Below are 12069 nucleotides of genomic sequence, written 5' to 3' on the forward strand. Positions count from 1 at the left end.
CGCCAAGCACTTCCCGAGGCAGCCGCGGTGCGTCCGCTGTCCCGGCGCCTACAGCGGCCCCAGCTCTTCCTGCAGCCACAGGAAACACAAGCTGCGTTTATGTTCATGTACCTCAGTTACACTTAACTTGGATTAAACTCTTCGAGGATTAAATAAAAAATTACTTAGTATCATTAAAAGAAAACTGGAAATATAATCTGTTTTAAGAAGTTGGGGGAAAATATATTTGCGAATCCATGTGATCTGTGAGGCCTGAAGGGAAAGGGCAGCGGCAAGGCCAGGCTGGTGAGAGTGTCCCCGTCACAGTGTCACCGCACGCGTGTGTTCTCACAGGAGTTTCCCATTTCTGATCTGCTTTACTGCTCCTGCCCTCGCTGTCTCATGTGCAAAAGAGATTTGGTTTCTACAAAATTTCATGTGTGTGCTCAACTTGCACGTTTTGCTCACGTTTGTTGGCAGACGTTCCAAGTGCAAATGAACACGTGTCACCCACAGACTTCCCCACGGTTTTATCTCTGGTGAAGTTTTTCTTTTCCAGTGCAGATCTCCCCCTGTGCTGTGACGCTCCTGGCCAGTGCCTCTTCCTGCTGCTGCCCCCCAGCAGCACAGCCACAAGGAGCTCTGAGCGCCCACAGCATCCCAGCTCCGGCTGTGTCCCTGGCGTGGCTGGGCACACGGCTGCGTGGCTGGAGCAGGACATCTGCTCCCTGGTTTGCTGGCTTTGCCTTTCAGCACGGGGGAACTGTGGACTCTGCACTGCTTTTCCTTGGGGGACAGACGTGAAACTGCGTCACTTTTTTCTTGTCGGCTGCTGTTGCTCACAAACGTGGTGGGGCTTCCCTGTCCTCGACCTCATCCTCCTCAGACAAATTGGGCAGGAATTGCAGAGTTAGAGAGGGCAGCAATGACAGGCTGTGACAATGTTTTGATGCAATAAGATGTGAACTGGAGGCTGAAGGACCTGGAGGTGCTGGAGCGTGTCCAGAGAAGGGCAACGGAGCTGGAGAAGGGTCCGGAGCACAAGTGTGATGAGTTCACGGCTGAGGGAACTGGGGGTGTTGAGCCTGGAGAAAAGGAGGCTGAGGGGAGACCTTGTGGCTCTGTCCAAGTCCCTGAAAGGAGGGTGGAGAGAGGTGGGGGTGGGTCTGTTGAACCAAGGAACAAGGGACAGGACAAGAGGAAATGGGCTCCAGTTGTGGCCAGGGCAGTTGAGATGGGGTGTGAGGAAGAATTTCTTTGCTGCAAGGGTTCTGAGGCATTGGAAGGGGTTGCCCAGGGCAGTGGTGGAGTCCCCATCCCTGGAGGGATTGAAGAGTCGTGTAGACACAGTGCTGAGGGACATGGGTTAGTTGGGGACTTGTCAGTGCTGGGTTAATAATGATTGGATGATCGATGATCTGGAAGGGCTTTTCCAGCCCAGGCAACTCTGGGATTCTGTAAAACGGCTGAGAAATGTAGTGATGAGAGAAACAACCGCAACTTCATCCGACATGGATTCTAGTCTTCCACTTGGAGCCAGACAACTTTGCGCACCCTGCAGTAAAATCACGAAGGCTGTTGGTGTTTGGGGGTACGCTGGAGCGATCCTGTCCTTGGGGAGGCTAGGAGAAAAGATGCAAGCAGAAATGGATTTTATTGAAAGCGTGAGTCAGCGTTGTCCAGCTGAAATACTCACTGTGGGTGAAGAGGAACGAGCCCTTCACCGCTGCTCTGGAAGAACACAGCTCCCTGCTCACGTGTGTGAGTTGCAGTTTGGAGTTGGCGGGAGCACTGGCTGCTGGGACCAGTTGTTTCTGGGTAGGGGAGGGCTTGGGGCACTGGGCGTGACTGTAACAGTCTGAAAGCATAAACAGTTCTTTACGCTTTTATTCCAGGGAATTTTTATAGAATTGACTCTTTAGTAAACAAGGGGACTGGGTATCTGTTTGCCTCTGCAGTGAGCCCATCAGAAGACAAAACCGTACATTTAATTTGGAAGCAGAAAAGTCCAGGGTGCACAACGCCATAAGCTGCTTTCTTCTACTCTAAGTACAAGATCTTATACTTCAAATGGAAAACTGAGTGTTCAATGTGTTAAAACTTTACTTTTTAATTGTATGATGCATTTCAAAAAGGAAATATAGTAAATGCCAAAATCTTTCTTGTGTTTTTTTTTCCCTCAGGACGAGTTTTTAGACGTGATCTACTGGTTCCGGCAGATCATTGCAGTTATTTTGGGAATCATCTGGGGAGTAGTTCCACTGAAGGGATTCGTGGGAATAGCAGTGTAAGCTTTATTTCCTTTTCTGTCTCATGTACTTTCCCACATTTGGACTTTACTTGGTGTCTGTTTTAAAATTGTGCTGGAAACAACGGGCTGGCCAAACGCAGTCCCTATCTGCCATGCAACTTAAAGCCAGCGTTGCATTCCAGGCTGTTATTTGTCATTAAATTAATACAAATCATAATGTCTTCATCAGCCTCTTTCTCCTCAGGCTGATTAATGCTTTTTAACATTTTTTTTTTTTAATTTTGTTGTTATTAAAGAGGGCAGGGGTAGAAGGGAACAAGAGGTTCAGTTGACTTGTGAGCTGGCCTGATCCTGCATGTGTGAGGAGGAGCTCTGAGTCTGGTGCCTAGTGTGGCCACCTAAGGAGAGTCTACAAGGGGAAGGTGTGATAGTCCTCCTCCTGGAGTCAGGAGCCCCCGTCAGAGAGGAGGTTCTGTTAGCAGACAAGAGGGGCAGCTCCTCTTTGAAAAAGGAAAGGTTTCTTTAAAACACCAAAGACCGTAGGTAACAAGCAGGCAAAGTGGCACCACTGGCAGTGCTCCTGCGGCGCTCCCAGCTTCCTGCAGTTGTTCTTTAGCCAGGGTGAGGGGGGAAGGCTGTGCCTGGAGGGGTACGTATACATCAGATCCCCACCGAGACAAGGCTGCAGTGAGCACTCTGGGTTATGAAATGAAAATGTGTTTGTCCCTGGCGCGTGACCCGAGGGGTGGGGAGCACAGCCCTGCTCTCTGAACACCGGCTGTGGGAAGATGCAGCGTCTGCTCTGAGGAGTCGCCATTTGCAAACGTCTCTGCCTAGTCAAGGTCTCGTAGTCAAGCTCACAACCTCACAGCTTTTCTTAGGGAAAATTGACTTGTCACCTTGCCCCTTCTCCTAAATGTTCTGGCTGTGGCAAGAAAGTGGAGGGAGTAGCAGCGTCTCCAAGAAAAAAAAGTTTGAAATTTAGGGAAAAGGGGTTGTAAAGCAGTGACGTGAAACAGGAACTCGATAGCTACGTGCAGTTAAATCTAAAGTGCTCCGAGTAACAGCTATGGAGTAGCTGAGAAGCATTGTTCTTACTTAGTCATCCATTCATTCACAAGGCACCTTCAGGTACCTGAGCCAATTCCTCTGCTAAGTGTTAATAAGACATGAAAGTGATTTGTTGTACAGTGGGAAAATGAAAAGCTTCTAGAACTGTGTGCATGGTTTCTCTGTGGTATGCAGGCACGCAGCTGCTCACAGCGTGCTGCCAGTCACTGAACTGGGATGTATCTCTTCCCCTGTTGCCCTTCCTCCACAGCCTTCTTTCCAGGAAATGTACCTGTCACTTCCTAGGTTGCCCCAGCCCTAAGGTGGGGTGGTGTAAAGCAAAATGTGTCTAAGGACGACCAGGAGGTCACATTTTTCTTCTCTGTCGCAGCGTAACTGTTGGCACAGCACAGAGAGCACTAAGAGTTGTCTCAACTTGAACCCCAGTGCTTAGGCTCTGAGGGCATTATTGAGTCTTCTCTGTTTTATGTCCAAGTCACTGTGTTTGGTTGTGGGACGCTAACAGGGATCTTACACTGAGAAGAGACTCTAACAAGTCTTCCCTCTTAGCAGCACACACAAGGAAATTGGATTCTGTCTGGGAGCAGGGCTGCTGCTCATCTGCAGGTCAGGAGAACTTGGCAGGGTTTGCAGATCTGCTGATGCTTCCAGCTTTTGAGTGCTGTCTATTGAGCCTTCCTAGGAGTAGGTTGTGCCTTGTGAGGTGAACTTCATCCATGCTGTGGCACCCAGAGGCGCGCTTTTAAGCGAGTGACTGAGCCTGGGAAGCGTGGCAGGAACAGTGTTGCTCTTTGCTTCCTCTCTGCTGCAGGTGAAAAATGTCTCACTGCTACATTGCTGTGTGGTGTGTAGGATCCCTGTACCCTCTGTCACTGAAATTACCTAATTTATTTCTCATCTGTTTCTTCCAGATTCTGCCTGATCAATGCTGGTGTTCTGTACCTCTACTTCAGTAGCTTCCAGCAGATAGATGAGGAGGAGTATGGCGGGACGTGGGAGCTAACAAAGGAAGGATTCATGACGTCTTTTGCACTGTTTCTGGTAATGCCTCTTGCTTTCTTTAGGTTGATTAGTGAATTGTGTTGGTACACTTTCTGGGGCACAAGACCTGGAAGAAAAGTAGGTGAGGTGAGACACTGATAGAAGAGAGATGTGTTAACATCATCTTGTAAGTGCAGTTGATTGGGAAAGAAAATCACAGAATCTGGTGGCTACTAGGTATGAAGTACAGTATTAATGCCTGGGATTTCTCTGTGGGAAAGGCTGTAGGAGCAGGCAGCTATACTTCTGCATCTACCACTTAACTTTTATGTCTCCCCATCCTCTGTCCCAGATATCCTGGTGGAGTTTCATCTAGAGCTAATTACACCCAAACTGGTGTTTTGGGTGTCTTTGTTTTTTCCTCTCCTCCCCCAAGTCTCTGAATACACCCAGCACTCGATTTGGGGGTGTTTCTACATCACTAGAGGGCTTGTGGTGGGATTTTAATGCGGAGAGGCTGGTCACCAAAGAAGGCAAGCAAGTTGAATGCCATCGTTTGTGGTGCATGGTGATCCTAACATCTCTCCAAGACCATCTCAAAGCTGGAGTTCAGTCCCCAGTCCTCTGTTGAGATCAAGGTGTGAGGCTTGTTTTCTGTGTCTGAACCCTCTCCAGAAGCACCAAAATAACCTTCACTTCCTTTTCTCTCCACAGGTTGTCTGGATAATCTTCTATACTGCCATCCACTATGATTGACACAGTCTGCAGCTTTTGCCTGTTAAATCAGTCATCAGTAAATTGAGAAGGTTTTAATAAATCATAGTCTTTAGTGGACTGGTGGGAAGGTGGGGAAGTCAAATCAACTCCCCTCTGTACCAGTGGTCTGATTAGCCTGGAAGAGCCCCGACTCTTCTGCTGGAGACATCGTCTCCATTTTATATACCCATTAATTGTTGGAACTATTAAAAAGCCATTGGAATTTCTGGAAGTAGTTCAGGACTGTTCAAATGTTGAACTTTCTGTGACTCAAGCCAGTAACTCTATCAAACTCCTGTGTGCTGAAGGTTGAATCTGTTAATTTAATGTATGTATGCCCTTCGGTTTGAAATCTGTCATTAAATCCTGACTTGTCTTCCATTGCTGTCCTTTAGACAAACAGTTCTTACAAAGCAGCTGTAGGGTACACGGGAGGAAGGCACTGCAGCATCCAGGATATGAGTTGAGTGGCTGTCCTTAGCGTGTTTTTGTAGTGATCAGGTCTGATTTGACTGTGTTGTTACCATTTCTAATATTATTTTGTTTTACTTGCAAATCAGTTGATGACCAGAATTTTTAAACAGTCTTCGCTGAAGACAAATTTTTAAGCAACTTTGCTAGAAAGAATTGTGATTCATTTGGTTAACGAAGGTTTAACTTGAGGTGTGTTTAACAAAGGTGTTAACTTCAGGAGACTTGGAAACTCCACTGCATTCTCCCAGCCTGACTACTAAGTTGTCAGCACATACCTCAGAGCTTAGTAGTCTTGCAGGACGGTCATTCTGGAGATACCCTTTTAAATGTTAAGCATTTAAATGCTTTTTCTTTTTTTTTTTTCAAGCTCTTGAATTCAACTGCTCCTTGTTAATAAATACAGGAGACTAAGACACAATTGAGGCAGCTATTATCTTAAATGCAGAGTTACTAATTTGCAAATCAGGCAAAGTGCATAGCCTCTGCTTTGTGAGGCGCTTTTTATGAGTTGATCACTCCATAGCTCAGTTCCTCCCTAGTCATGCCCTTTTTGTGCATCAGTGGAGGACTTTCTGCTTTAAGATATTTTTAAGGACGTGTCTTTCGGAAATAGTTCTTGGGAAACACGCACAGTCCTTGTTGTTGTCAGAGGACCTTATAGTCTTGTTGCCATGTGGTCCTTGCTTTTCTAAACAACAGCTCAGGCACCCAAAAAGAGTCCTGACCTAAAGCTGCCTTATAGTGAGGAGCTGATAGTTTTAGTGTGCTCTTGCTGAAAGTCTGCATTGCTTCCTCGGTGGTGGAAGGTTAACAGCCTGGGTCTCACATGTGAGCAGGCACAGCCAGGGATCTGAATCTCAAAGTGCTGAGCTGGGGCTCCACCTTCATTCTCACCAGGGAAAATGCTGGCTGTTCCTGGTGGAAAAAACACCTCAACCTGGCTAGTTGAGGTCCTTGGGATGCCAAGGGAAGAGTGCAATAGCAGACAGCTTCTGCTACTTGTGAGTTGCCAATTTAAGTAAGTGATCTCAAACAAAAACTTCTATATTTGCTCCTCCCCATTCCAAAACTTGCTCAGTCTTTTAGGCTGACACTTTCTTTTCCTCTTCTTTCAGGTGAAAGCATTAATTTCCCTCAAGAATTGCATAGCCTGCTGGTTCTAGGTCACCCTTTCCTACTGGCATCTGCATCTTAGCTACTCACAGCCCTCAGTAAAACCATTGTATACTTGAAATGCTCTAATAAATGTTGCCTGGGTAATCCACTGTGCAGCTTCTGTATCCTCCAGTCTTTGAGGTTTTGCAGAATGGTGGGAGTGTGGGATTCCCTGAAGAGTTTGGATTTTTTTTTTTTTTTTTTGTAAATATCTAAGCCAGCAGCTCTTTGGGATTCTCAGGGCTCTTGTGCTGCAGGCTTGAGTCCCACACTTTTAGCAGGGGCCAGAAGCATTTGCAGTGGCAGTAGAAGCTCATGCCTAGATCCACACTTTCATGGGCGATTAAGCAGGTTAAGCCAAGTATTGCCTCTGTGTAAGCTCATCTGCTCCTTCAGCAGCTGTCCCTGCGCTGTGACACGCAATCGTGGCAGAGCCACTGCTGTGTTGCAGAGTGGCCAAGTCTGGTCCAGAGCAGGATTTCAAGCATTGCTGTAAAATGTGCAGTGAAAAGATTGCTGAGCTGGACAGTTGCTTACCCACCCCTTTGCTTTATTCCTCGCTTGCCTGCAGTCCCACCAGCTGAGTTTCTTGGTCTTTGCAGTTCTAGTGGCTGGAACCTGAGATGGAACCTGAGTTGAGGAGGATCTTCTGTGGAGGAGGATCATGACTGTGCAGAAGAGACATTGGTCTCTAGATCTTCTCAAGGCTCCTGGTAAATAAGTTAGTGATTGCAGATGCTCAGCTTCTAATCTCTTTAACATTCCTGTTTTAAGGGGTGCCTCAATGGCTAGAAGCAGGTATCCCTAGTGCTGGTCACCAAGAGAATGAAAGCTATGGTGTCTGTCTCCAAAGAAATTAGGTTAATTTGACGAAGCTCAGGGGGACATATCAGCCTGTAGAATGGAGCTGAGCTTATTACAATGATGAGCACTGTAAAAACAAGGGGGTTTTGCAGAGACTTGAGAGATGGACACAGGGATGGTCTAGCAAAGAGCATGAAGCTGAGTGCTAGGAGGACAGAAGAGCAGCAGCGGAGTGGGGACTGCAGTGGGGAGCACCTCTGTCCTCAGCAGTTTTGGTGCTGGCACACTGAGCGTGCTTGCTCTGCACTCTCCTCTCCTTGAGGGGTGGGTGACTAAAACCATGGCTGGTTTGGGATCTGTGCTACCATGGAGCAGTGATGGGGAGAAAACAGTCTTTCCTGCACTGGAGAGCTGAGCTGTGGGAGCTGTAGCTGTTGGGATATGGTTCCACCAGGAGGCTGCATCCTCATGCAGAGAAGAGGCCGTACTCCCTGCAGGCTCTGTGAGCTCGCTGCTAGCGGCAGACCTGAAGGAACATCACTTTGGCTTTCAGCAAAAGGAAGCCAGTCCCTGGCAGGAAGGAGAGTGAGATATTCCCTGGCTTAACCTCGTTGTGAGGAGAGGAACAAGCGTGTTCTGTTGTGGAACTGCCAGAGAGATTTCTTGTGGTCTTTCTTGGGCTTCAAGCATAATATCTCTTAAAACTTTAAGGCAAGTTATTTTGGGTGTTAAAGGGAAAAACGGTGTAGATGCAAAGCTGTGCTAACAGGCGTTGAGAGGTGGCTGTGCAGCCGGCTGGGCATCGTGTGTTTTGGCAACATCAGTTGTTAGACCCCAGCTGGAAGAGCTGCTGCCTGCGGCAGAGTAGCTCTGCAGCATGGTGTAAATTTGTGATGTTGGCCCAGCAAGGGAATGTTGCTGATGTCACTTGTCTTCAACAGTGCTTGGGATGTCCTTAAAGTGAGTGCTGCTTGTTGGGGCTGGGAGCTCACCGCTGAGGAGTCTCTGTTCCCTCTGTGGAAGTGTCATAATCTCTGTATTTTCCCAGCTTGATTCCCAAGTTTGCAGAGGCTGTGCTGGGATTCAGCTTCCCACAGGTGACACAGGAGTAGTAGAGGCTGGGTTGGTCTAAGCCAAGCAGGGTCTTGAAAGCCCAAGAAGTGGAAGTAGAGCTTTGTCTTCGAGCACTGCTAAGTCACACAGGCATCTGACAACTGGGGATAATGTTTGCTGAGACCTTCTGGGACAGCAGTGTCCCTGCCCACACTTCCTGGGGTGCTTCATTCCAAGGATGTCTGTTAATATTCTGCCAGGCAAATGGGTGGATGCAGCATGCACAAAGCTCCTGGCCTTGGAGGAGCTGCCTGGGTGGTGAGGGACCACCTCCAACTGCTAGGAATGGGAAGGCTGGAGAGATGTCTGAAAATGGTGCAGGCTGTGACTGGCTTGCAAAAGCCAAACTGTCCTCTCATGAGTATTTAGTTAATAACTGGCAGTGTCCTATTTAGTCAGTAGGACCCCCTGGGAAATGGCCCTCAGGGACAAGGGAGCAGAACAGAGCTGGCAGATCTTTAAGGATGCTTTCCATAGATGCAAGAGCTCTTGATCCCCAGCTGTAAGAAATCAGGCAAGAAAGGCAAGAGACCAGCATGGCTGAGTCAAGATCTGCTGGACAAACTAAAGGGCAAGAAGGAAACGCACAGGCAGTGGCAGCAGGGACGGGTATGCTGGGAAGAGTATAGGGACGCTGCCCAGCTGGGTGGGGATGGGGTCAGGAAGGCCAAGGTGCAGCTGGAGCTGAACTTGGCAAGGGATGCAAAGAATAATAGGGGCTTCTACAGGTATGTCAGCCAGAAAAGGAAGGTCAAAGAAAGTGTTACCCCTGTGATGGCAAACTGGTAACAGCAGATGAGGAGGCTGAGGTACTCAACAACTTTTGTCTCAATCTTCACCGGCAACCTCTTCCCACACCTCTCAAGTGGATGGACCACAAGGCAGGGACTATGGGGAGCACAGTCCCTCCCATTGTAAAAGATCAGGTTCATGACCACCTGAGGAACCTGAATACGTCTGTAGGACCTGATGAGATGCATCCCAGAGTCCTGAGGAAACTGGCTGATGTAGTTGCCAAGCCACTCTCCATGTTATTTGAAAAGTCATAGCAGTCAGGTGAAGTCCCCAGTGACTGCAAGAAAGGAAACCTTGCCAAAGCCACTCTCCATGATATTGGAAAAATCACGGCAGTCTGGTGAAGTTCTCGGTGACTGGAAACAGAGAAACGTTTCTACCCATTTTTAAAAAGGGTGGAAAGGAGGACCCTGGGAACTGCAGACCTGTCAGACTCACCTCTGTGCCTGGGAAGATCATGGAAGAGATCCTCCTAGAAGCTATGCTGAAACACATGGAGGAGAGGGAGGTGATTTGAGACAGCCAATGTCTTCACCAAGGGCAGGTCCTGCCTAACCAACCTAGTGGCTTTCTATCATGGAGTGACTACATCAGTGGACAAGAGAAGAGCTATGGATGTCATCTATCTGGACTTCTGTAGGGCCTTTGACACAGTCCCTCATAATATCCTTCTCTCTAAATTGGAGAGGTATGGATTTGATGGGTGGACTGTTCGGTGCATAAGGAATTGGCTGGATGGTCATGGTAGTGGCCAATGGCTCAATGTCCAAATGGACATCAGTGACAAGTGATGTCCCTCAGGGGTCCATATTGGGACCAGTACTGTTTAATATCTTCATCAATGACATCAACAGACAGACATCATCTCCCCTACTCCACTCTGGTGAGGACCCCCGCCCCTGCAGTGCTGTGTCCAGATCTGGGGTCCTCAGCACAGAACAGACATGGACCTGCTGGAGCGGGTCTAGCGGAGGCCACAAACATGATGAGGGATGAAACAGCTCTGCTGTGGAGAAAGGCTGAGAGAGTTGGGGTTGTTCAGCCTGAAGAAGAGAAGGCTCTGGAGAGACCTTATTGTAGTGTTCCAGTACTTGAAGGGGTCTATAGGAAAGATGGGGACAGACTTTTTATCAGGGCCTGTAGCGACAGGACAAGGGGAGATGGTTTTAAACTAAAAGAGGGGAGATTCAGACTGGATGTAAGGAAGAAATTTTTCATTATGAGGGTGGTGAAACATTGGCTCAGGCTGCCCAGAGAGGTGCTAGAATCCCCATCCCTAGAAATATTCAAGGTCAGGTTGGATGGGGCTCTGAGCAACATGATCTGGTTGAAGATGTCCCTGTTCACTGCAGGGGGTTGGACTAGATGGCCTTTAAAGGTCCCTTCCAATCCAAACCATTCCATGATTACTGCCTCAGGCTGCTGGAGAGCACTGGTGAAACCTTGCCACTGCCACAGTAAAGGAAGGTTTACATCTCCCTGCCTTAAGGAGCTAGTGGAGCTGCTCATGCAGGGAAGAGCAGGGGACATTAGCTAGCTCATTGGAGGATGAGAAAGTAGGACACATACCTCTCAGGTGACTTCCTCAGAGCCAAACAGCCCAGCACTCAACATGTTCCATCTCCCAAAACAACAGATGTCCAGGGTAGATTGGGACAGAGGATTGATTTCTCAGATCTGGCAGCCAACCTGCCAAGCGCGTGTGCCAAGCTCAGAGGGAGAGGCTGCTGTCATTGCGGGGGAATTTACACAGACCTGAAGTATTTTGTTCAGCCCAAAATGCAACAACCTCTTCCTTCTTCCAGATATTTTACTGGCGTATTTTAGGTCAACTTCTGAAAGAAGTGTAGGGGGAAAAAATGAATTGTTTCAGAAATTGATTTCAGAAGTGTCCATGCAAACCAGGCGTCCCCTGCTGTGTGCGCGTCAGTCAAAACTCTTTGCCAAACAGGAGCTGTTGGTAACCGTGGCTCAGGTTTGCCCCAGGCACGGCTGGTTCTGTGGCCCAAGTTTGGGATCTGCCAGCACCCACCTGGCTGCGCTACCTGGCAGCCTCAGCCCACCCTGACACGTGAGCTGGTGCTGCTGGAGCCAGCAGCAGTGAGAGCCACTGGTGCCAGGGCTGAGCCTGGCCAGCTTCACCTGCAAACACCAACCGAAACCCGTTGTGCTGCAGCGAGGACAAGAAGGGCTGGGAGAAGGATCTGGGAAACTCCAGGTCTGTCAGGGGAAGCTGATGGAGCAGATTGTCTTGAGTACCATCACACAGTACATGTAGGCAATCAAGCGATCAGGCCCAGTCAGTGTGGGTTTATGAAAGGCAGGTCCTGCTTGACTAACCTTGTCTCCTTCTATAACATGGTCACCCGCTTAATGGATGAAGGAAAGGCTGTGGATGTCTGTCTGGACTTCAGTGTGGTGGGGTGGGGTCTGGACTGGAGGAACTGGCTGCTTACAGCTTAGATGGGCATGTACTTTGCTGGGCAAAAAACTGGCTGGCTGGCCGTGGCCAGAGAGTGATGGTGAATGGAGTCAAATCCAGTTGGCGTCCGGTCACGAGTGGTGTTCCCCAGGGCTCAGTACTGGGGACGCTCCTGTTTAACATCTTTATGAGGGGATTGAATGCACCCTCAGTCAGTTTGCAGATGACAGCAAGGTGGGTGGAAGCGTTGATCTGCTTGAGGGCAGGG

The 12069-nt window shown here is 48.6% G+C and overlaps 1 protein-coding gene across 1 annotated transcript; it reads left to right on the top strand.

The window, feature by feature from the left end:
* Positions 1-2114: 2114 nt before the first annotated feature.
* On the top strand, positions 2115-5419 carry RAB5IF (RAB5 interacting factor; the record flags this gene model as incomplete). Its single annotated transcript, XM_010173365.1, is given in 4 exon segments — positions 2115-2148; positions 2151-2266; positions 4213-4342; positions 4997-5419. Coding segments are annotated over 4 exon segments (322 nt in total), but the record flags the coding sequence as incomplete, so codon positions are not given.
* Positions 5420-12069: the final 6650 nt, after the last annotated feature.

Source organism: Antrostomus carolinensis, unplaced genomic scaffold, assembly GCF_000700745.2.
Source record: "Antrostomus carolinensis isolate BGI_N321 unplaced genomic scaffold, ASM70074v2 scaffold4098, whole genome shotgun sequence".
NCBI classification, from domain to species: Eukaryota; Metazoa; Chordata; class Aves; order Caprimulgiformes; family Caprimulgidae; genus Antrostomus; species Antrostomus carolinensis.